The sequence below is a fragment of the Spermophilus citellus genome, assembly GCF_964194105.1.
Source record: "Spermophilus citellus genome assembly, chromosome: 10".
Taxonomy (NCBI): Eukaryota; Metazoa; Chordata; class Mammalia; order Rodentia; family Sciuridae; genus Spermophilus; species Spermophilus citellus.
Genome location: NC_138197.1, coordinates 39524748 through 39549386, shown reverse-complemented (window position 1 = coordinate 39549386; position 24639 = coordinate 39524748). Strand labels below are relative to the sequence as shown.

Sequence of the window (24639 nt, the reverse complement as noted above, 5' to 3'; positions counted from 1 at the left end):
ATACAGCCAGGTGTGGTGGCCCATGCCTGAAACCTCAGCAAGTGGGAAGACTGAGACTCAACAACTTAGTGAGACCCTCAGCAATTTAGCAAGACCTTGTCTTAAAATTAAAAATAAAAAGGACTGGGGCTGTGGCTCTGTGGTAAAGCAACCCTGGGTTCAATCCCCAGAACAAAAAGAAAAAATGATTATAAATATATATGTGCTCTATGTCAGCATTTTGTAAGATAGAGAAATGGTGAAATCAAATTTAAAACAGTAAGATTTCATAATGCCTAAAATGCTGTAAATTACAATGCTAAAGAGTTGGAATCATTCAAAAATTCCTAAGTAAGCTGAATTTAAGTTAAGTGTGAATTTATGCTAATGCAGCATGAGAACCAAAACCGACTCTTAATCATAAGATGAAGAGTGAAATAAGCAGTCCCAGCTCAGGACGCCCACTTTGCAAAAATACAAAAGTACGCTTCTACCCATCCATACAGGGTCATGCTGGGCACCACACAGCATGGTAAATGTGAGAAAGGTCAGGAGAAGTCATCCCTTGCCCTAAGTGGTCCTGACTTCCAAATGCACTCTCCATCCTGCCCTCCATCAGATGCACCCCACTTCCCATGAAGGGTTTTAAGGAGAAGAAGAAGGCTCCAGAATTTAAACAAGTTTTATCCCATTGAAAATAACTTTAGTAATTAATTAATCAAGTTTCCTAGCTAAATGACCAAAGCCTTTTTAGGCCAGATCACAAGGATAATAGCCTGAATTTTTCCTGTGAAAAATATGCCCTGAGTTCCAATAGTTTTTTGGGACCAACTAATCCCTAAATCTGGAAGAGACCAACAATCCATTCTTTCTCACCCTCTTGTTCAACTTATCTCCTGATATCATGAAGTCCCTTATTTGCATATATGAACAGTCATTCTTTTTTTTTAAAGAGAGAGTGAGAGAGGAGAGAGAGAGAGAGAGAGAGAGAGAGAGAGAGAATTTTTTAATATTTATTTTTTTTAGTTCTCGGCGGACACAACATTTTTGTTGGTATGTGGTGCTGAGGATCAAACCCGGGCCGCACGCATGTGAGGCGAGCGCGCTACCGCTTGAGCCACATCCCCAGCCCAAAAACAGTCATTCTTGAATCTGGGCTCACTTTGTAAACTCTGGTAGAAGGGCAGCTCACCAGCAGATCCAGTATGAACCTACCCTAAGAATGCGTGCATTGACATTTTAGGCTAGCCCCTTGTCCTCCCAGCCTGACAGCCACCACACCCATCCCAACATCAGCATGACGGTCAGGCTGGAGAGACTGTCGATAAAGGCAGGGAGGCTGTTGGAATATTTTTTTACAAGTGAGGATGTGGAATAAGGGAGTAGAATTGGGGGCAAGGAAACATTGGCAAGTGAGAGATGCAGGCAAGGTCAAATCCACATGAGTTGTCAGCTGATTGCTCCTAAGGCGCGAGACAGGGTCATGAGAAAGGGCTAAGGATCTGAAAATCCTCCAGGCAGTGGTGCCCCATCTCTTCCACACCCCTGCAGAGCTCCTTCCATTCCCTCTGGATATGAAACTGATCCTCAGACTAGACTGTGAGCTGCAGGGAGACAGGAAACGAGTCTGGCGCATCTCCTGTGCCTGCAGCACCTAGGAGCAGCATGTACACCCAGCAGTTATCAGTGCATGTCTTAATGTCACCCTCTGCCCCAGGAGCAGCCCCATGTGGCTCCTTTAGGAAAAGAAGACCAGGTGGGAAACCACCTTCCCTTGGGCTCTGTGTATCCCGCTGCTGTGTGTACAGGGACTTGTGACCCACTCTGGACTGAAGATTAATCATTAAAATGACTGGCTCCTCTTGGAATGCACTGCAAAATTCCCAAGAAATGGACACCCTAGTCCATTTCCCTCTGTTCCCCAGAACCCAGACCTTTTTAAAAATGTATTTAAATATTTTCTGCTGGGGCATTTTATCTATATTTTGGTGTATTCTGGCTATTTTTCTTTTCTTTATGGATCCTCTTCAATATTCTCTTTGTTGCCACCTTTCTCTTTCAAGGGCTTGCTGAGACACTTTTTTCCCCTTTCTTTCTGTGCCTAAAAGCCAGTGGGGTTCTGAAAAGGGACAGCAGTGGCTGAGTCCAAGCCATTGTCTTCTAACCATTCGGCCGTTGGCGTTGATCACCTTGATGGATGAGCAAGTTATAAGCCTGTGAGCCCCATTCTTGAGTGGCAACAGAGAGCACTTTAGTTTGTCTTCTCTGTCCTCATGTTTGGACCAATTTCTCCTGAGTATTTACTTCACCACTTAACCATCCTATTTGACTCTAAGAGATTTAACACAGATGTATCAAGCTGCTCTACACAAGGGACTCTGACAGTTTCCTGTCCTTTCAACAGCTCACCTAGCAGGATAACCCGGTCTTGCTGTTTCACTACCTAGAAGACCGCAGTTCAACTGTAAACATAAGGCTTTCCACTGTCTCAACTTCTTTCAAGTCTTTTTTAAAAACGTTTAGTGAGCTGGTACATTATTCATGATAAGAATGCTCCTTCATATCATAATAGTTATTGGTACATGTCAACTTCTCTGGGTCACATTACCCAGAAATGTGGCCAAACATTATTGTGAGATGTCTCTGAAAGTGTTTTTGGAGATTATAAATCAGTGAACTTTGAATAAAGCAGATTGCCTTCCATAATGGGAGTGGGCCACATCCAATCAGTTGAAGTCTTGAGTAGAACAAAAGACTGGCCTCCCCTAGTAAAAGGGAATGCTCAGCTGACAGCCTTCCAGTTGGAACCACTGCTATGTGGTCTCTTGCCTGGGTCTCTAGCCTAACAGACCACCCTGCTGATTTGGGGCTTGCCTGCCTCCCATAACCCCATGACCCAAGTCCTTAAAATAAATCTCTTTGTAAGCTGGGCATGGTAGCAGCACTCAGAAATTCCAGCAATTTAGGAGACTGAAGCGGGAAGACCACAAGTTTGAGGCCAGCCTTAATAACTTAGCAAGACCCTATCTCATAATAAAAAATAAAAGGGACTGGGAATATGGCTCAGTGGGAAAATGCCTCTGGGTTCAACCAATCCCAGGGCAGGTGTTGGGGGTCCCACTTTCTATACTTATCTTGTTGGTTCTATTTCTCTGGAAATCCTGACAACTACTTCCCCCAACCAGCATGCAGAGGTTTTCTTGTTGTTGTTGTTGTTGTTGTTTAGGGGGGATTAGGGGAAATACTCTCTTGCAGGGGATAACTTGAGTAGAGCAGGGAGTTTCTGCAGGTCCTAAGTAAAAATTTCTCAGGGGCAGGGGGATGGAGGGATGGCCAAGAGGTTGGATCTATGACTGAAGGGTTGGGGTACAACACACAGGAAAGCAACCCTGGAAGAAGTGAGGGAGGGACACAGACCTCTTAAGATGGTGTCCTAGAAACAATCTACGGACCTCTCAAAAGGCACCAAGAATCAATACAATTTGATCAATTTAAAATGTTGAAATTTTATTTTCAGGATCCATTGTATGCTTTGGATGCTTTTTTCTGTGCAGTGTTTTCATCCAAGCCAGAGGGGACTGGAAGATTGCTCATCGTATTGGTGTTGACTTGACACTGGGATACACAGTATATACCCTGCTCTCCCACGGTTGATACCAGTCCTTATGGTTCGTGGAAGGAAGGCGGTTAAGCTTGCCTTCACTCACAGAGCTACACGGGGTTGCCCAGGTGATACAATGAATGGGCTTCTGAAAATACGTGTGATGCGTACCTTTGTGAATCCTTTATGTTTTGGAAACACACTAGAGGAACTGATTAATTCAAGGAAACTTTATAAGTGTCTCATCTCTTAATGTCACAAGCCATTCTGATTGAAGTTCATAACCTCTCTCTAATGCATTAGCCTATGAAATTCCACTTTTTTTTGGCCTAAGAGTTTTAATTAAAGCAAGACAAAACTATACTTAATAACATTCATTTGCCTGAAAGAGTTATTGCAGGAATACTTATGGTATTACCAGAAAGCAGCTTAATGTCTCAAATCAAACTGATAGGCAACTTAATGAGGGATGTCACTATGACCCATATTTTCCCACATTTTTTGAAAGAAAACATTCACACAGTGAAGGGAATCAGAATCTATTTTTATATCCCTAGAGTTATAAACATTTGTATCAAAATATTTACAATTATAGCATATGAAATAATCTATGAATGAAGAAGCCAAATACAGTACTAGAACAACCCACCAATGTAATGCAAATTACATGAGACATAAATGTCACAGAAAAAAAGTAAAAGACAAGGGAATACATGGTTTGCTCCAGTCATAGTTCAACTTTTTAACAAAATGAAAGATGTCTTTTGGGTAGATCTGATATGTAGGTATGATTCTGCACTTAAGACAGCCCTCTACAATTATGTGATAATCAAATCATAATTGAAAAGTTCATTATTCCTCAGATTTTTTTTTTTCTGGCCAATGTCTCTACTCTCAGTCCAGGTAACATGGTGGTCTGCCTTCCACATTCCCTTAACTAGAATAAACATAGAGAAATATACTTAGTAATAGTCCCTTTACATAAATACCAGCAATTATGGCATAACAAATCCCCAAAAAGGAAAGTTATATAAGAAATGGATGAGGAGAAAGCTAGAAGAAAGAAAGTGGGCAAGATATCTCAGACTCTTCCTGGGGTAGATCTTCCTCTAAGGGCAATAAAGGAAAAGTCTTCCAAAAGAAAAAGAACTCCTCTGGGTAGAATCTGAGACGGCTTAAAGTAGCTGCTCTAGGGCAGAACCCTGCCTGCTGAACCAGGAATAACATACTACTTCTAAATCCTATATAGAAACGCTCCTGTGGCTGCAGATAGCTCGGTTACCATCTGACTGGGTACCCCAAGAGTTTTTGTTCTTTAAGAAAGTATCTTCCCATCACCTGTATTTTTATTTATCTCATGGGATTTTTATTTTCCTGGGAGCAGGCACTCTGTTCTTATTATGACTAAAATATAGTATGATTAATACTTTGCAATTATATAGCACCTTTCACCCAAGGACCTGTTGTTTGGTTTTGGTGTGTGTGTGTGTGTGTGTGTGTGTGTGTGTGTGTGTGAATTTGCTCCCAGAATTGCTATGCCTCACCTGGGAAGTGGGATGGGCAGGGCCTCTGAGAGGCGACCACTCCAGCCAAAGCTAGAGTGACCCCTGACCTTGAAGCCCTGACCCCCCCCCAGTATGGATAATTAGACAAAACTTCCTCCAGAGTTCATAATTTAGAAAAAGGATAGCAGGAGTGTATTACATGAAATCATGCCCATTTCTCTCCTGTTAGGACTGCATTGAGGGGAATCCTAAAAACATAACCCTGGCATAGCACTGTGGCAAGAGTGTCCCTTGATCCCACAATCTGCATGAGGCTTTCACTACTGAATTGGTCATTAATTGCTCTAGAGAAACTCCAGAAGAGCTGCCTTCGCTTTCAATGAGAGCCCAGCAGAATCTGTGGGAAGAGGTGTCCATGAGGGACAGCAATGTAGGAGGTCTGGCCTGGGCTCTGCCCATCCCCCAGGCCTTCCATGGTGAAAAGCTTTTTTTTCTTCCCCGCCCCGCCCCTGATTTAGCCAACCCACCAACTTGGCCCTATAAACTCTCTCTCTTCTCTGCTATAGTCACAAATGCCACCCAATTCTATGGAGCTAAGCATCTCCACCAAAGAGGGACGATGGTTCCCTGGCCAAAGCCTCCTTGTAGGCACTTCATATGGTAAAGTGATAATTTGCTTTGGGTCAGAGGGCAGGGTGGTTTTTCAGACTTAGATAGTCAGCACAGAGAGAGTATCTGCTCCAGCCAGAACTTGTACCGCTTTGGTGCAGTAGGTCTGCAAGATCTCCAGTGTGTGACCCAGATTCACCCTCAGAAGTGGAGCCAATAGAACAGCAGCTGATGGGACCTCAGAAGGTGCGTGTAACTGAGGCCAAGCTGGAGGCCAAGTCTGGTGGCTGGAGGGAGGCCCTCTGGCCCCTATCAGGGAGCATCAAAGTACAAGTTATTGACTTTCTCCCAAGGGCAGGGGCTTGACCATAGAGAATCTTCCCAGTCATGGTTTGAGCTTAGACCTCTCCCACCCTTCCTTCCCCTTCCCCATTCCCTCCCCTCTCTTGGTTTTTCCAGCCCAATGACTTCCACTTCCCTCCCAGATTCAACTGCTTCCTCCTCCCACCCACCCCCAGGTCCCCATACACTTGTTCAGCTTTATTTCTTTCTCAGGACAAGATAGAGAATGCCAATGATGAAGCTGAAGCAGAAGCAGATCCAGGTCAGGATGAAGCAGTAGCCGTGGTGGCTGCCCGAGAAAAAGTTCCCATTGTAATTGGCATAATGATGAGTGTAGATGGACACTCCGACCATGATGCACAGCCCTGCCGGAAGACAAAGTGTTGTTATTATTCTTGTTTTAACCAAGAAAAATGGGTTTTATAATTAATAATAAGGAAAGATTATATATAGGTAGATGTATCTATCTACCTATTATATAGCAATGGAAAAGTAAACACTGGTTGTCTCTGAACAGTAGTGCTTTTGGTTTGCTGTGGACTAAGCTTGGTGATGGTGTTGATAAAATAGAGATGGGTGGGCTCTCACATCTACTCCAGTTTGTGAGGCTGCAAGTGTGAAGCAAAACATTGAATACTATCGACACCTGGCTTTCCTGTCTGAACACCCCTGTCGAGGCAGACTGTTCAGAGGTACAAAAGGACATGGACTTCCATCAAACTGAGTGTACTCGGGATGAGAGAAGACTGAGAACTGCAATAATTGCTTGCATGGTTGCAGAAGTTGCATCTTCCTAGGATTCCCACCTTCCCACCTTCTTCAAAAGTCCCCTATGCAAGCACTACTGATAGGCATGCCCCAGCTTCGGTAGCTGCCAGGAACACTCGTTTTTTGAAAAGTATAGCAGATGAGGAGTTCTCAATCTAAGAAATCCAAGGAGAAAAATGTAGAAGGCAATTTCATAGAGACATATGTTAATCTGTTGAAGTATCCAGAAGAACCCACAGGAAGATTCACTTAAAAACGCTTCCCACATATACCAGAGTCTGCCCCCAAGATACTCACAGCACACCAGCATGGTGGCACCTGAGAGGAAGAACCGGTTTCCCTTCTCCATGGTGAAGAGCTGGAACACGAAGACCAGGAGGGAGATGACAGAGAAGATGATGGAGAGGATCATGAAGGCCTGCACAGCCTTGAGGGCATCTGCAGACACAGGGCGGGGAGAGCAAGGGCATTAGGCCACTTAAGACACTGGGCATTCCCCTGACCACACCCATTGTTGGCAGTGGATTGACATCTTGCTACATACCATCATTGCTATACATAAGATCTTGGCCACAGTTACCCCCGGTACAGTTCTTCCAAAGACCTACGGATGATGTAATATCATCTGAAACCACCCAAACCTGAAACCAGAAAGAAGCAAAAAGGTGATTAAAAACTGATCCTCTACTTTAAAAAAAAGAGAAAATAAAATAACAAGTCAACTTACATCACAACCAAATCTTAATCAAGACACCCCCTCTGTAGCCATAAATACAGCTAAGCAGACTACCTCTTGGTGGAAATAAGGTCCAATTAAAGTTGCCTGAAGTTACAAAAGCTCCAAGAGATAAGAGAGAGAGAGAGTGCATGAGCCAGAAAAAGGTCCTCTAGTCTCTTTGGACTTTACATTCCTTGTGGCTTGAAAAAAAATTAAATGTAAATAATTTCACTCATAGTAGTTTAACATTCTAAGGTTCTCAGAAACAAAAACCCTAGATGAGGAAACTGGTATTAAGTATGCACAATTTATCCACTCTCTCAAGATCGTCTCATTTAAGGGTCTGGCTCACAAGAAACTCAAGAGTTAAGAAAAAAAAATGTCTGACTGAAGACAACTAAGAAACAGAGGGGCTCCTGGGAAAATAATAATGAATCTGGGTCGTCAATATGCCATTTTCACTTATACAGAAGGTTCCAACTTCAACTTTCACAACTTGCAAAGTAAATACAAAGTAAAATAATGCAGCAAGAGCTTTATTATGGGGGCAGATAAAAACAGAAGAGGGACTAGAATATCTCCCCCCAGGTTCACCATGGTACCAGCATCCCTTCCTGCCCAGCCCAAGAAAAACAGTGACCCTTCTGAAATAGAAAACCAATGCAGAGGACTGGGGTTGGAGCTCCGTGATAGAGTGATTGCCTAGCACATGTGAGGCACTGGGTTTGATCCTTAGCATCATATAAAAGTAAATAAATAAATAAAATAAAAGTATTGTGTCTGTCTACAACTAAAAAAGTATATATTTAAAAAAGAAAAGCAATGCAGAATCCTGTCTACAAACACATAAAACATCCATATACTGGAAAAGCAAAACCAAGGATGTGCCGTCACCTGCTCTCCATAAGCTCCTGTGTGCCAAGCCCTATCTTAAGGCCCAGATATGAAACACGTGGGCATCCCTTAACATGCTTTGAAGTTTATCAGACTTCTTATCCTGAGAGATGTAGGGGTTGGCATGCAGATGACTAAATTACAAAATCTGAAAGAGGCAGAATGAGTGGGGGGTTGGCTTACCACAGTTATGATTAAGTTAGCTTTGCTTATACTCACACCTACCAACATTTGCAAAGCTCTTCTCTGTAACTTTTAAAAAAACCTAATTATTCCTTGGGCTGGGGATGTGGCTCAAGTGGTAGGGCGCTCGCCTGGCGTGCGTGCGGCCCAGGTTCGATCCTCAGCACCACATACCAACAAAGATGTTGTGTCCGCCGAGAACTAAAAAATAAATATTAAAAATTCTCTCTCTCCTCTCTCACTCTCTCTTTTAAAAAAAAAAAAAAACCTAATTATTCCTTAACTGTAGCTGAGACTTAAACAGATTGATTTGCAGATTGATTGCCTTTGTGTTTAAATCCAACTGTCTTGAGACAAGCCACAATAAATGCAAATTGAGTGCTAAAAATGACCACTAGAGGGCAGAGTAGCCCAAGGTTCGGAGAGAGAAAAGACACCACCTTAGTTTGATAATTTTATGTGCGACCAAGTTAATTCAGGGTCACCAGGTAAATGGTGCAAAATCCCATTTCACACGCTACTCTCTACCCAAAACTTGAATTCATCAGTCTGGCAAAAGTTCCTATCGTCTCACTTCCATGCCCTCTTGCAATCAAAGTTCCCAGAAGGTCGGGAAGGTCTGCTCCAGCCAGATGGGTGTCCTGATCCTCAGAACAAAGCACATTCTTCCTAGGAACGCACCTTTTCCTAGCACTCCTGCCTCAAATGCATCCCTGGGTCCTTGCACTGTCCATTTTTCCCTGGAGAAACCCCACTCATCTCTCAATTCTCCAAGTGCATGGCACAGGGTGCCTCTGCTGAGAGGAAGGTTCCCCTAAAGCCCGAGGAAGCTCCTTGCATCCTCCTGCCTCCACACCAACAGCCCTGGCGGGATCACTCATGCAGCCTAGTGATTGGTGGCCTTTAGCTATTGAATTGTTTGAAGTGTGAGGGTGTGTTTATTTTATTTCTTCAATTAAGCTGGAAGTTCATAAAGGGCAGGCATTGTGGCTTGAATGTCTTTTGTAGCACTTTATGTAAATATTCAAATAATTCCTCGATGAATGAATGAACAAAAGAACATGACTCACGTTGGCAATGGTGGAAACAAACAACATAATGACAGTGGCGATGTGGACCACAAAGATACCAGCCAGTAACACCAACATTTTGGCTTTTCTGGTGATTTGTGAGCGAAGAGAGTTCTGAAAAGAAAAAAAACAAAAGGGACGAAAAGGTTACTGTCAGAGTCGATAAGAAAATTCAGTTTTTCCACGTGTGTGGGCTTCTCTGCTAAAATGAGGAAACGCTGCCATACACCATCACCGTTTCATCATAAATCCTGAAAACACCTTATTAACCTGGTTCCCAATATGCCTACTTTACCTGTTCATCCACTCATATGCACCCAAATGTAAGCATAATTCTGTTTTTTTTTTCCTCAGGAATTTATATACTCATTTCTCTAATACAGCCTGTTTCTAAAAATAGAATGTTTTATGACAACTGTTTACATTTCATTTTGTGTTTTAGAGACCAAAAGTAAGGCTTTGTTTGTTTTTGTTTTGGGGGATTAAGAGGCTGTTTATTTTATTGGACTTTTTGGTTGTTTTGTTTTGTTGGTAGGCCTTTGAAATTTCCAGGTCTCCGTGCAACATCATCAGGTCAATTTCCATTTTCCACTAGAGAAGTGTCCGGGCTTCCATCAAACAGCTCACCCAGCAACTTTCATCAAAGTGATGCCTCCTGCAGACCAGCAGCTATTACTCAATGCCCTTATATTGAATAGGCTACTAATCTGATCCCAGATGAGATATAAAATGGGAACGATACAACTTCTTTTATTATAATGCCTTTTGGTATTCAATAATTATAACACCTAATTATAGTTTAATGGTCTGATCACCTACTGATTGAACATTTCAGGCTAGCATTGCCACCCCCTGAGCTTTGGCCTGTGTGTACCTTGTGACAGGGGCACTGCTGTTCATCTGGGCCAGTATTCTATTTCCTACAGCTCAAGATGACAGCTCTGGGGCCTTTAAAAGTGTGTAGCTTGAGACAGCTCCAGATGTGTTTTCTACTCCTGTGTAACCTTTACACAAATTCCAATTCTTCGGAACTCAACACAGAAGACAGGCAAATGCATAAATCACGGGGTGGGAGACCTGGGATCTAATACAGATTAAGAATGTGCATGCGTTAACAAAAGCTTTCAGCCATAATCTCAGCAGAGAAGAAGGGAGCCCACTGTCATAAAACCTAGGAACCAAAAGAGTGGGCAGGGTGCACATTGGCGGTGGCTATTCTGATTTATGTCCGCTGCAGCGGTGCTTTGTCATGCCCAGGAAAGTTATGATGCAGTGCAGGCTCAGAGGGACATCAAAAGGAAAGAGCTGGAGGTTATTCACACCCTAGGCATGGAGGGTGCGTGGATGTCCCCACCACAAGAGAAGATGAGTGTGCACAGCCTGCAATTGCCCCACTTCTCTTTCTCACTCCACCTAATTTAATTGACGCTTTGAGGGTGCTTGTGCCACTTTCATGCCACACCAGGTATTTATTAGACAGCACTGATACTATCATTGTTCTAACACTTCAAATATCTTTTATCTCCTCTCACTTTCCTCAGGAGGCATTCAAAATCTAGCATGATCTCATGTACACCAGGGTCCTCTGCATCCTCTGCAGGCAAAGGATGACAGGCAGACACCAGCTTCCACCACCCTCCCCAGCCCTCTCTAACAACCCTTTTCCCATCTGGGCACTCTCCTGCAACCGGGCTATTTTTTTAGGCATGCATTCAATTTAACTGGGAATGATAAAAAATAATGAAGTTTATCCTGCTGCCTCAAGGGAGAGCTTGGAGCCTTTGCGCCTGCTGTGAGTAATCTCTCCATTTGTTCAAATTCATTTTTGCTCTTCTCAGGTTCTCGCACACCTCCACAATTTTCTGCTTGACTTCCACAGTAAGAAGAGGGTTTTGAGGAGAAAGAATTAGAATCGTATAAAGTTATTTGACATGCCTCAGTTTCCTCGTGTATAAAGCAGATGCTGCAATGCTGATCATGCAGGGAAGAGTAATGATTAAATTAGATTGCATATGGGCTGGGGTTGTAGCTCAGTGGTAGAACGTTTGCCTTGCATGTGTGAGGCAATGGGTTCGATCCTCAGTACCACATAAAAAAAAATAAGTAAATAAAATAAAGATATTGTGTCCATCTACAACTAAAAAACTATTTTAAAAAATTAGATTGCATACCTAGCATGGGGTCTGGCACGTGGCTGGTACTGATAATGGGTTTGCTTTGGTTGTGGTCGTCATTATTATTGTTATTATTATCATCATCATCCATACCTGAAGCTGAGTAGATGTTGCCAACCCAACTCAGTTACCTAACACCAGGTTGCCCCACGTTAAGTGCAAGGAATAAAATATCAGCGAGCTGGTTCATGAAGCAGTGTGTATAAAGTCATTTTAGTCCTCTTAGAAATTGACATTTTGCCTAACCTTGCTCCTGGAGTGGAAAGGCTACAGACATTCTCCTAATGCCCACACGTTCATACCTCACTGGATCCTGACCTTGCCCTTCCTGGTTAAAAAAAAAAAAAAAAATAGGCTGATTGAGGGAAATCACAAATGTTACATAATGAGGTCTTGTGTTTAATGCTCCTTGGGCTCTTTAAACAACTCTTTTATCCCTTTTGTTTGTAATTTTACAAATATCCTCCTCCTAAGAGTGAAAGTCATGAGTGGCCAAGAATGGAATATAATACACCAAGTGAGGCCATGTAAGGGAAACCATTGTGGGCTCCTTCCCTGACAGGTCCTTGGATTTCAGCAGCACTTTCTGTCTCCTTGGATGGCTCTGTAGCCCTCAGGTGGAGTCCACTCCCTTTCACTGCCGCTCAGTCTCCGCTGGGAAGGCCCCTCTCACCCCACCTCCATGGTGTGCATCCTCCATATGCACAGGGCGGGTGAGTTCCTGGTCCCTGGATCTCACTTTTGATCTAAGCCACATCCCCACCTGATTATTAGATTCTCTGCCTGTTGCAGCCGGAGGACTGGGTGGAGGAACCAAGCTAAGAGGCAACTGTCTTTCATCTTAGATTTCAGTGATGGTGCCGTGTCTTTTCACCATGGACCGGAGTCATGTGTCTTGGATTAGCAAGTGTTATTATTGCACAAAACAATTCTCCCTGCTTCTGACTGCTGGGTCCAGCCAGAAGTAGAGGCTGTGTAGCTGTAACTATTGCATAATGCATGTACCTTCATCTTTTCACTGCCCCGGATTTGTCAGATTTTATCAGTATCATCCATTGTCAGCTTCCAGGGGCTTCCATTATTTTAATGTTCCTCTCCCAACACATTTGGAAACAAAATGAACTCTCTTCTTAAATTCCTGTTCTGGATTATTCCTATTACCCAATATCTATATTAGAGATCCTGCTCCTCACCCCCATCAGATAAACCCTCAATCCAGAGGAGGCAACGCTTGCAGTCTTTATGGGGAAAAAAAAAAGAATGGATATCTGGGAATCCACCAAACAGAGGAGTAGAATGGGTATAAATAACAGAAGACCCTGCTCTTGGGACTTCTACACATCCAGTAGAGTAACTTGAGGGGAGACTCATTCTCTGCTCCACTGTGGATCTTGCTTTATCCTATGGCACGAAAGACCATTTCTGAGCCTGTAGGTCATTGGAGGTTATGCTACCCCCCCCGTATGTTTCACTAAAACAATAACATATTTCTTCTCCATGCCTCTCTAAAATGCTTCTTGTGGCACTCTACAGTGGAAAGCATTCCATCACCAAGGTTGGGTAACTTGAACCAGGAAGCAGAGAACAATACCATTGGAACTCTGTGGTGCACAGGGGTCCCAGAGTATGGCATTCATTGTTGGAGACTCTCACAACAGGGTTACTGGTGGCCCAGGCCACTGGAGGTGATGAATTTACACTGTTCTGAAGGGGTAAAACATGCACTGGCTCCATGGGGGATGCCAGGAACACATTTCTGCACCCGCAGGCATGAGAACAGAGCAGAACCCTCACCTACCTGCTGTGCTTACACAGTGATGATATGGGAAAATGAGAAGGTATAGGAGGTATACAAGTTGCCTCTGAAAAGAAGCAACTATTAGGAGAAATGGATTCGAGGCTTGGAGCTTCCCACAGGTCTCGGTCATCCCTTTTTTAGTCTTCCTTCTATCCTCATGGACAGACCTGCTCGTTCCCCTTCCACACTGCCACACTGACAACTGTTTTTCCTTTTCTTCCCACATAACCTGAATCACATGACAGCTCCTATCTCTAATGCAGGCCCCCCCCCCCGACCATTGGCTACTCTGTATCTGCATTAATTTCTATTTGCTCTTAGAAAATGTATTATGGTTAGCATAATACTAGGCTCACAGTTGCTGGTGAGCCTAGCTATAAATGACCAACTGGTGTCGGGGAGGGGAGGAGTGGATGAAGATGACACAGTTTCCATCCACTTAAATCTTTACTGGCTTCTTGCTTCCCTTTTACATTTACTTCCCACAAAGAAAGAAAGAATACAAGACAGAGACAGAGGGTGAGAGAAGAGGAGAGGAGAGGACTGAACAGAGTAAAAAATAAATAAATAAATAACCCTGAGACTGCCTTGCTTTGCTCCTTTACCTTTTTTTCAGGTGGCCTAATAAGGTGCTGTGAGCATGAGAAATTAATTAGGACCCTGAGAGTGAATTTCCTTTGATGACCTGTAACTAATTCTGCAGAGACTGAGAAATTATCTTCTCAGAAACAATAGAGAAATTCAGATGTGCTTGGTTTGGCTACAAGATGGCTAAACTAGGGATCAGATAACTTCCTGTTGTGGAGTCTGTGTGTTTATTGAACAGCCAGAGGAGTCTGGAGGAAGCAGTTCTCTAAGGGTGGTCTAAGCCACCATAATTGGGAGCAATGAAATAGCATAAAGCAACCAAAAAACCCACTTCTTCAGCATAGGAAGTGGTGGAAATCCTGGCACTTGAGTCACTGAGGAATCGGTCTCAGGCTGAGGACTCAGAACCAGGAGCTAGGAACTCTGTGAACAGTGGGGGAGTCCCACAGCGCTCAAATTTCTATGATTCATGTGAAAGTGGGTGAGATTCTCCTGAATGAAGGCCAAAGCGGAGACATTCTCTACAGGAAGACAAGATGGCGCAAGAGCCTTCCTGAGCAGCACTTGCTGGACCAGGTGGGCTAGCTGAAGCCAGTTCAGGCATTTCCCTGGCAGCCTAAGATAGCTCAGGCTTTACTAGGGGGGGAAAGAGAGCAAAAATGTCCAGTTGCCAAGTTCCCTATTTCCCCTTCACCTTCACATTCAGGTCTTGAGTTTCTACCTCCTGACTGTTCACTCCCATTGCCAGAGTCAGCTCAGGCCCTAGTCTGGACCCCTCCCCTGATTCTCTCTCAACTCCCCGACCCCATCCATCCTCTATGCTGTCCCTGGATTATTCAACCATGCCTCTCTACTCAAAAACCTCCGGGTGCTCCCCTCCCACCTGCCTCCCACACACATGCCATCAACACAAATCACCAGGAAAGAAGATTTGAACACCCCATACGGGCCCTTGGAATCCCAGGACTTTGATTTCCAAAACTAAAAGCTCTGCTTTTATGTCCTTCTGCCAGTAATTCTTAAATTTTTTTCCCCCACCAAATGCAAACCTTGCCTCCTCTAAGAAGCCTTCCCAGATACAGGAGTCCAGAAGTAGTCTCCCCATTATGCTATGACCCTTACACAGCCCTTTAGCAAAGCCACTGGTGACAGCCTGCCTGGTAACAAAGTTATTTACAGACGTGCTTGGCTTCCCTGCCACAAAGAGTCCAAGTCCCTGAGAGTCTTGTTTATGACAAATAAATATTGCTCAATTAAACAAATTAATTGAGAAAGGAAATATTTTCTTCTGTATGGAAAAATAAGCAACATTGAAGTGACTGAAGACTTTGTAACAGACACAGAATTCAAGAAGGAAGATGTTTTCTTTTTGAACATGCATGGGCCTTATTATTTTTAAAAATTACTTAATATATTATAATGACTATGTATTGAACATTTCATTATATGTAAATTTTATGTTATATATTCACATCCACTATTTTTTTCACTGTGGAAACATGCATCTATTTCTTGAGGACCCTTGGTATTTATATATATATATATACACATACACACATATATATGTGTGTTGCATTTTGTTCAAGAAGAGCTAAAACATGAATGCAAAGAGAAGATCTTAAATTTCTAAACATTAATCTGGCTGCATATTTAAATTTTCTACCTACTTTTTTGGATTATAGAAACTCCAGACTAAAGGAGGGCTTTACAATTCCTTCCCAACACATGAAGCTCATCTACAAAACTGCACCAAAAAACTATCTGAACCATGATTCAACTGCTCCAGTCCTGGGAAGCTCACTGTCTACCAGGGCCCCATTAGGAGAGTCCTGACAGTGCACCAGAGTCTGCTTTGAACATCCACCAGCCATCTTAGCTCCACCCATGAGGTTGGACTAGATGGATGCTTCCTCTTTCTCCCATGGCCACCTTTGCAGTGCATTCAGAGAAATCTGCAGCGCTGTCAGAGAATTCACCAAAGGACCTCAGTTAGATCCTAAAAATCTCAGTCAAGATATAATCTAATCCTCAGATGACTCTACTGCTAGAGCAGTTCAGCAATTTTTACATTGGGTGATGTTTTTCCAACTGTGAAAGGCTCATCCTTCTGGATAACTGCAAATTTTGAAAAAAGCTTCTCACACCATCTGATCAAAGACCTGGCACTCCCTGGAGGCAAGGCAAAGATGAAAGGCAAGCTGCTCCTGGTCATGTGACCTCCATGAGTCAGCCTCTGGCTCTATCCTCCTCTGGGCAACACCCCAGCAAAGCTGCGGTTGCCTCCTCTCCTGAGGACACAGCCTAGGGTGCCCCAATCGCCCCTCTACCCTTACAAGTCAGGACCACTTTGCTTTTGATGTGCTTGTTTCCCATTGAGGATCATTTTGGTTGGCAAAATCCACGTCCGCGGAACACAAAAGCATAAAAGGGACATACTCTCTTTTGGAAGCAGCCAGAGGATGTATCTGGAGGAGGAAGAGGCTGGGATTAAAGGCAGCTGAGTGGATGAGACCTTGGATGAGTTTTTCTGGCTGTTGTTATATTTCAAGTATACTTTTTCATTCTCAATATTGTTCTTACGTAGGCGTGGGAGGGGGACATTAATTTCTACGTGAGAAACATGGAGAAAAAGGATCCTGAAGGATCATTCCCTCCTGTCTCTCCATGTCTGATGTTGGTGTGGAAAGAAAGAACTTCAGGTTGCCCTTCACTCTATGCTCATCATACTAGGGGCTGATGCTCAGAGGACAGAGTAGCTTTTATGCCCAGGAGAGACATCGGCAATCAAGCGGCAAAAGAAACAGGAACCTAGAGCGTCCAGGGAAAACACCTATTTTTCTTCTAGGTCCTGGGGGAAGGAAACTACATCTACATTGCAAATGTGGGCTATCATAAATAAAAGGTGACTATAGAAAAATAGTGTTTATCCAGCCTTGGTGTAGAATAGTATGGACTCTCACATAGTTAGGGATAAAGTCAAGGGGAGTGGTTGAAGGGCAGGGCAAACATGTTATCAGGAAGGAAAGGAAAGACAGGAAGAAAGAGGGGAGAGGTGGGTCAAGCAAACAAGCACTTACTGGAGAAGCAGATGCTTATAGAAATTCTGCCTCTGCCAAATGGCTGATATTGAAAAATTTGCATAACCTCTCTGGTCAGTGGCTCGTAGAGAGGCAGAGTGTCAAATGATACAGAGCATAGGTTCTGGCTTTGAATCCTGCCTCCACCAGTTCCCAACTGTCCGCTCTAGACCTCATAGGGTTAACTCATGCCTGACAGAGAGCAAGGGCAATATGGTATTTGGTTATTATATTAATTCCTTCATATAGAATGAGAGACTTGGGCCAGTGAAATGGGCTTTAAGCGTCTCTGGCAGAATCTGAGGGACAACATCTATGCCAACATGAATATTATTTTTGCAGATGCTCCCCAAGAGAGTAACCTCTCCTTCTCTCTAACTTCCGCTTCTCCTCCTTTGTGTCCAGCGGAGGGGGTGGATCTGGGCAACATCTGCAAGGCTGAGGCCAGACCAGGGCTGTGAAGCCTGGGCTCAGCCCACACCCCAAGCCCACGCCCCAAGCCCGCAGCTGGTCAAGGGATGGGGCGAGTCCCCTGGGTAAGGACGGAAGCTTCTGACAAAGGAGAAGTATTCCCGCTGCCAGAGTGTCTTCAAGGGAGAAGTTGCCAAAATCATAACTCGGGTTTGGGAAGAAAGTCAAGGTGTGGCCCCACCCGGCAGCGCTGGGGTGGGTCTGACAGCAGATGGCAGCAACAGCCTTCAGCCTGGAAGGGGGCAGGGAGCCTGGAGGGCTGCCACTCAGGCAGAGGCGCACCCCAAGTGCATCGGGTGGGCTGCAGGCTTTGTTTCTGTTTTTTAGAGCAGTTGATTATTTAGAGGTTTCGAGGCATTGGGTCATTCAGTCCAACCCCTTGACCAAGAAAGAAATGCACATCCCCTAGTAAAGCACAGTCATACCCGAGGCCACCATCTTGCATCTTCCAGCCAGGGCTCTTCCACTCTAGCACGGTTTTTCCCTCTCCTGTCTTTTGTCTTAGCATTTGGCAGTTACTCATCACTCTGTTCCTCCCACCACCTCTGGGTTACTCAGACAGTCATCACAGCCCCTCAAAACAGTACCAACGGTATAAACAAAGGGTCTTTCAAAGGCCACTGCTTCTTCCTGTCACATTTCTGAGAAGGCCCACCCAGCAGAGCCAGTCCAGAGGCCACTAAAGGCCTGCAACAGACTCCCTCTTTGCAAACCCTGGGAGAAGCTTCCAATATTCCATCCCGGGCCCCACCCTCTGCATAGGAGTCCCCTCCCTATGGAAGCTCAGAGAGCATCTTTCAGCAAAGAGAAAGCTCTGGGGCTCAGCTTCAGATTTTTTAGATCAGTGGGAATACTCCATCTTACCCCAAACTCATTGTTTCAGGGAAGGAAGCCTCTCTCCAATTCCCCTTCTCCAGCCCTCTGGGGAGGGGCTTTGATTATTTGAAACAAGAGGTCTAAGAATCAAGGGTCTCACTTTGTTCCCAGTTCTGATCTTACCTCTGAAAGAACAGTGGGAGAGGTCACCGCCTTGTTGCACAAACACTTAATGAAAACACAAATGGCACCAAGCATGTACTGACCAAACCCCCCCCCCCCAAAAAATAGATGTGGCTGAGCAACAAACGATGCTTCACAGGAACAAGTATCAGAATTTTGACCTAATGATGATGTCCTGGGACATTGAGGGTGGGTGGCCCCCAAACAAGAGGAGAAGGAGTTAGGAGTGGAAATGTTCTCAACATGTCGTTCTTGCTCTTTGACTCTCTCCTGGTCCTTGTCCACCCATCTTTCTGTCCCTTCTACGCCTTTCCTTTTGCCTTCTCCCCCAACACTCAGGGTCCGCCCATCCTCCCTCCCTCCGGTCCTCCGGGAACCTTCCCTTTCCTCCTCTTAATTTGTTTTTCCTTGGCTCCACACCTTTAGGACCACACCCTCATGCTGCAGGATCTCCATCCTTGAGAATAGGGTGGAGTTTCTTTCCCAGGGAGAGCTCAGTTTCTCCCTGAGCCCAATTTCATTCCTGACAAATTCCTTGCTATTGTCAGTGTCTTAACAGGCTTAGCTGGCAGGGAACCCTATGTTTCATAAATCAAACCTCTCCTTCCCTTCCAAGTGCTGGGTGATGTTCTCTGCTGCCTAAAGGTAAGTCCTGGAAGTAAGCAGTCTCTAGGGGGATGGGGCACAGGATGCCACCTGTGTCCTCATGTCAGCTGGAAGCCAAGCATTCTCTGCAAATGCCCATTTCAATGCAAGATTTTGCCTCATTCCACCTTTCTACCAATTTCTAACCAGCTTTTACTGTGAACTCAAGGGATTTCTCAAAATAAGAATGGTAGGATCTTAGAATTTCAGAGTTTCGGAGGCCTTGAAGGCCATCAAGTTTAATTTCCTCAAGCAAGGAAACTGTGAGTGACTTCCCCCTGGCCATACTGCAGAGTCCCGACAAGACAACAGCCCCTATGTCTTCCTATCAGCATCTCACATCTCATACTACCTATCTCACATCTCACAGCCATAGTTAAATTCCATGCCAAAAGGATTCTCTTCCTTTTTGAAAGAAGAATTCATGAAATTGACTCAAGAAATACATCAACTGCCACAGCCACATAAAGCCAAGCCACAACCAGAGAGGAGTTCCTTTAGGTTCCAGAGAAATGCCCTCTCTATGACAGGGAAGAAAATATTGACCCCAATATTTTGTTTAAAAGAAAGAGAGAAGAAGCAACCCCCACGAATGTTTGTATTTCTATGCAGCATCAGTGAATCTTCCAGTTAAATTGAGAAAAACTGCTTCACCAATCAGCACCAGGAATTGAAGTATTAAAAAGAGTTGTCTTGGGGATGTGTGTTTTAGGGGTGAGGTGTTGCAAATTCAAATAAACCCCTAATTGGAACTATATGTGGCCTTCCTTAATTACTGAATGGCAAGCATAGTCCCAGAAATTCAGGATCAACTGGGCTGAACTGAGAAGAGTCCTGAAAAAGAAAGGCTTATGTTCAGAAAATTCCAGTCCTACACTCGTTAAAGATTATGAGTTCTTCTCAAGGGATTGATACACCGACTTCCAGCAATTAGACAGGCTACCTTTGATTGGCAGCTTATTCCTTTAGTTAGCATGACAGGTGGTTAACCCTGTACAAGCATGGACCACATGCACTGTGGGCCAGATTATGGGACAATCTCCAAAACACCAAGTTAAATAAGTGTTTCTCATATTGGATTGATTTAACCATGACCCACCAGGTGGCAATACAAGGTGTGTCCCTCTGAGTATGTGCATCTGAGTCTCAAATGTCTCTGGAGATTTTGTGTTAAGGCTGCAGAGTATAGAGATGTGGGAAGTTAAAGAAGGAACCATATCCATGTGTCTAAAAAATGAAATACCTCAGAGTCCAACTCTATGGATATGCTTGACTATGGTGCCTATTCTAAGATTTCATAAATGCTCTTTCTAAAACATAGGAGGAATAAAGTAAGAAAAGTAAAAGAGATAATGCAATGCAGATTCACCAAGCTGTCTTAATTAAATATTTACTAAGAGTTTAGTGTCTAAAAGATGAGGAGCATTGGGTGGGGCAACAAAAAATCCTGTATAGATATTTCCTGGGTTGTTTCAGCCCTGCAGAACCAGGAACTTACAGGGAAGCTGATTTTGTTCAATTTAAGGAACCCTGATAGTTTAGAGCTACCCCTCCAAGGGGGATAAGCAGGAGATACAACTCTGAGGTACTGAGCTCCTCCTGGTTGGGGATTTTTAGAAGCTATAAAATATCCATCTGACCAAAATTAGACTCACAAATATGGTGGAAGAACAAATGAGCTGATCTTCAAGATCCCTCCCAAATTCAGAATTCTAGGAATAAAATGAAGCATGTATTGGAACTAATTTGCTTTGTGCCCTTTTCCGTGGCCACTTTTCATGTACATACCCCATTAGGCTCCAGCGAGTCTAGAGAAAAGCAGTTTTGCTTCCTGCATAAACCATTACTGGGCCTCTGTGTTCTTTCTCCAGAGCCCCCATAGGTCTAACACTCCCCGAAAATCCCAAGAGCCACCAGAATGAGCCAAGAGGGTCTGCATTCCCAGCCAGATCTCTGTGAAGCCCATTCAAGGCTGGGAAATGATTAGGCCTAATTGGTCTCCAGAAGAACGCACCAAGGATTGAGCAAACCAGTCAGTCCTTTCCAAGGTTTGCAAAAGGAATGTCTTTCCTCTCCTCAGAGGGCCGCGCAGGATTGCTGGGAGGTAGCCAGGTTCTGAGGATGTGATCTGCTGGGGGCTGGTCTCTTGATGGCGTTATGCCAACTCCCCAAACAGTTTAGTACCCCTGAACAATGTGAAATCGGGGGGCCCTTCTCACCAGGGCAGCAACCCGATGTCCAGCAGCCCTGGATGGCTCTTCACCCCCACCCCATTCTTTAGAGTCTGGGTGGAATTGGATCCACCTCTGAGGGTGGGAGGCCACAGGGGGAAAATAGCCCTCCCGTTTTAGGGTTGTCGAAGACCTACAGCTGAAGTCCCAGAAACCTCTCCCAACTGAGGCGCTCGCCCCCTCCTTGCAGGAAAAGTAGACAGCAGGAATCTGAGTCGCCTTAGGTTGCCTCAAACTCCAGCAAATAACCAACAGCATGTTTTTGCACTCCTAAAGCCACAGAGTGATGTGAAATGCTTCACAAATAACAAGGATCATGGTGTTTACACCCTCTGGATTGTCGGTGTTTCCCATTTGCTGACTGGTTAGAGTTTGCTTATTAGTTTTAACCTACACAAAACTGACGGCAAGTCTGTATTATTTTCATAAACTACCAGGGCCGTGGATTTAATCTGGCTCTTCTCGTGCACGTCCATGTAATCTGGAAGTCATAAACGACTGAAGCAAACGTGGGAGTTCTCTGCATCTTGAGAAGTTGCCCTTGCGTTTGCTTAACCACCCCCTGGGGGGCAGTTTTACAAGGAGTTTTGCCTGCTCAACTTGCAGGCTGATTACATTTAAATCTCCCAACCAACAGGCGAACAGCATTTCTGAAGGAAAAGCCTAACTTCACAGACAAGCTGAATCCTGTCATTCTCATCTTGTTTATGTGGGGAGAAAAAAAAAAAATATACCAGTATCTATGTCAAAACGGCCACACCCCTGTCGACACTCAACCCAAATGTTAACCCAATAAAACAAAAGCAAAAAGCAAAGGTGCCTTTCTTCTCCCCAGATGCACTTCATGCTTCGCGTTTGCATTTGTACAACCACATTCTGCCCAAGAGCAAAAAGATAAACATTCCAAAAATGATCACTGCCTTCCCCGCCACAAAATTCTACACCCGTTTAGGAATTTCTGTTGTGAGCTTTTACTTTGCACTGAAATGCAGCTGTTCCTGGGGTGGAAGTTCAAAGCCACTCAATAGTTTCTTATAGGAACAAAGTTCCCCTGCCCCTCCCGCTCCTCCAAGCCCTATTTCCCCTCCTGCCTCCACCGCCTCCACATCTGGACCAGAAGAGGAGTCTGGAATCCACATCAGGCTCCTGATTCCACCAAACGAACCCTCCCACTTTTTTTTTTGTTTTTTTTTTGAAACACCATTTGCCTCTCTCTCTCTCCCTCTCTGTTTCCCTAACGGTTTTCTTTAAACAAACCAATTCTCCTTTTCCCCACCCCAACAGGGCGGAGGGAGAAAAACAGAAGTGAATGGACAAGGAAAAGGGCAGTCAGTAAAAGAGCAAAAATAAACTGAAAACCACACATCTATACACCCTCACCCCGAAAGACCAGCAAACAACCCACAAGCCAAGAAACAACTCAAATCCTGAAGCGATTTGAATCAAAACAGAGTTGAAAACATCTGGCAAGTTCCATTTCAGAGGTATGTATTGTTTCCTCCATAAAGAATATGCTATCCAGATCTGTTCCAAAGTCCCTGCTCCCTCCACATCTTTAGAGTTGGAACGCAGTGAATTCAAGAAATGAGTACAGACCCGTCCTGTTGATTTCCCCCTGATCCCTCCACCAAACACATTCTTAACTTTGAGGGAAAGGTTGTCTCAGCATCCACTTGACTAAACGTTTCAAGGACTTGCTTCTGAGAGAACCATGGAAAAGTAGCAAAGGAAAATAGTAAAAGCAATGCTTAGATGAACTCTCAGAAGAAGGAGCACAGTGAAAGGGAGACAGAATGCAGAGCTTCCCCAGAGCTGGGAGCTGTCCTACCGTGAGAGTCCCAGCGACAGAGGCAGATGCCCTGAGTGGCAGGAGCTGACAGCAGCCTTGGTCCGCTCTTCTGGAGGTATGTGACCACAGTGAGGGGAGGGACTGCCTCCCGAGGTTATAAGTTTCCTCCGCTGGTGTGCTGGGGTGTGTGATGGGCGGTTTCTTTTCCCTGTGTTTTAAAGGAGTTTCTATGAATCAGTCTAGCTTTAAAAAAAAAAAAAATGTTGGTAAGCTACGCCCTGCTAAGTTGGCAGTCAGTCAAAAGTGACTGGGAGTGAGCCATCAATTCAAAGAACCCTGTTGTAGGCTCCCTCTGACTCAGACACACAGACCACAGTGGAAAAAGGAGTGACATTGCTTCAAATGAGTAATAGGAGTCACACAAATAGATCTGTTTACTGAAGCCCATTCCTCCTCACCAGAAAGAGACTTTGGTTACTATGGACATAAGACAAAACACAGGTTCTAGTGGAGAGCGGGAGGAAGGGGAAAGAGGAGGGGAAGGAGAACCCCTGTTAATTAAAATCCCAGCTAATCATCAAATGGGATTCCTGTTCTTCCTTCTCCATCAAATGCATCAGCTGCTGCTCATTGCCAGGAAGGATCCGATTTATTTCTGACTCCCTTGACCCACCCTTGGACACCTTCCTGTGGTATGAGACCCAGGAAGCAGAAAAGAGGACCCACCAAGTGCCTTGGTAACCTGCCTCTGAATGAAGGAGCGCTGATTGACAGTAGACAATCCCTGCTCTTTAATCATGCACTCTGAATGCCTGTGTCTCTTGGAGGAAGTCTTCTGGACTTTGCTCTCTGATCTCCATATAATAATTACCTGGACCTTGTTCCACAATTGACTTTCTTGAACCCAGCTATTGGCGTGATCATCACTGCCTGCCACCTTCCCGCACCACTCCTCTCTATCTTAATCCTGGAGCTGGGAGGGGACTTTGAAGGCATCTCATCCCACAGTCTAGACATTCATCTGAGTGGGTCACAGCCTGGATGCCCAAGTTCAAGCCCAGCTCTCCACTTAGAAGCTGTGTGACTTTGAGCAAATCACTTACCCTCTCCATGCCTGTTTCCTCATACATCAGATCGAGATAGTGGATAGCCATCTCATAAGTTATGGTGAGAAATATATACAGAGAGTTTATAATCA

At 44.4% G+C, this 24639-nt stretch overlaps 1 protein-coding gene across 1 annotated transcript; it reads right to left on the bottom strand.

Moving 5' to 3' along the window:
* Window positions 1-5723: 5723 nt before the first annotated feature.
* On the bottom strand, window positions 5724-23638 carry EMP1 (epithelial membrane protein 1). The gene is made up of 5 exons (XM_081310204.1): window positions 23481-23638; window positions 9670-9783; window positions 7349-7445; window positions 7102-7242; window positions 5724-6401 (listed from the first exon to the last, which is right to left on the bottom strand). The coding sequence occupies exons 2-5, from the start codon at window positions 9745-9747 to the stop codon at window positions 6235-6237; spliced, it is 483 nt and encodes a 160-aa protein (XP_081166330.1). The 5' UTR covers window positions 9748-9783; window positions 23481-23638; the 3' UTR covers window positions 5724-6234.
* Between the last annotated feature and the right edge of the window lie 1001 nt (window positions 23639-24639).

What these genes read in the sequence shown, in the direction of transcription:
- EMP1 (XM_081310204.1), bottom strand. Translation starts at nt 9,747, where the DNA reads ATGTTGGTGTTACTGGCTGGTATCTTTGTGGTCCACATCGCCACTGTC. An exon ending in TTGTTTCCACCATTGCCAAC is followed by an intron (nt 7,446 to 9,669) that starts GTGAGTCATGTT and finishes TTCTGGTTTCAG; the next exon opens with GTTTGGGTGGTTTCAGATGA. An exon ending in TGCCACCATGCTGGTGTGCT is followed by an intron (nt 6,402 to 7,101) that starts GTGAGTATCTTG and finishes GTCTTCCGGCAG; the next exon opens with GGCTGTGCATCATGGTCGGA.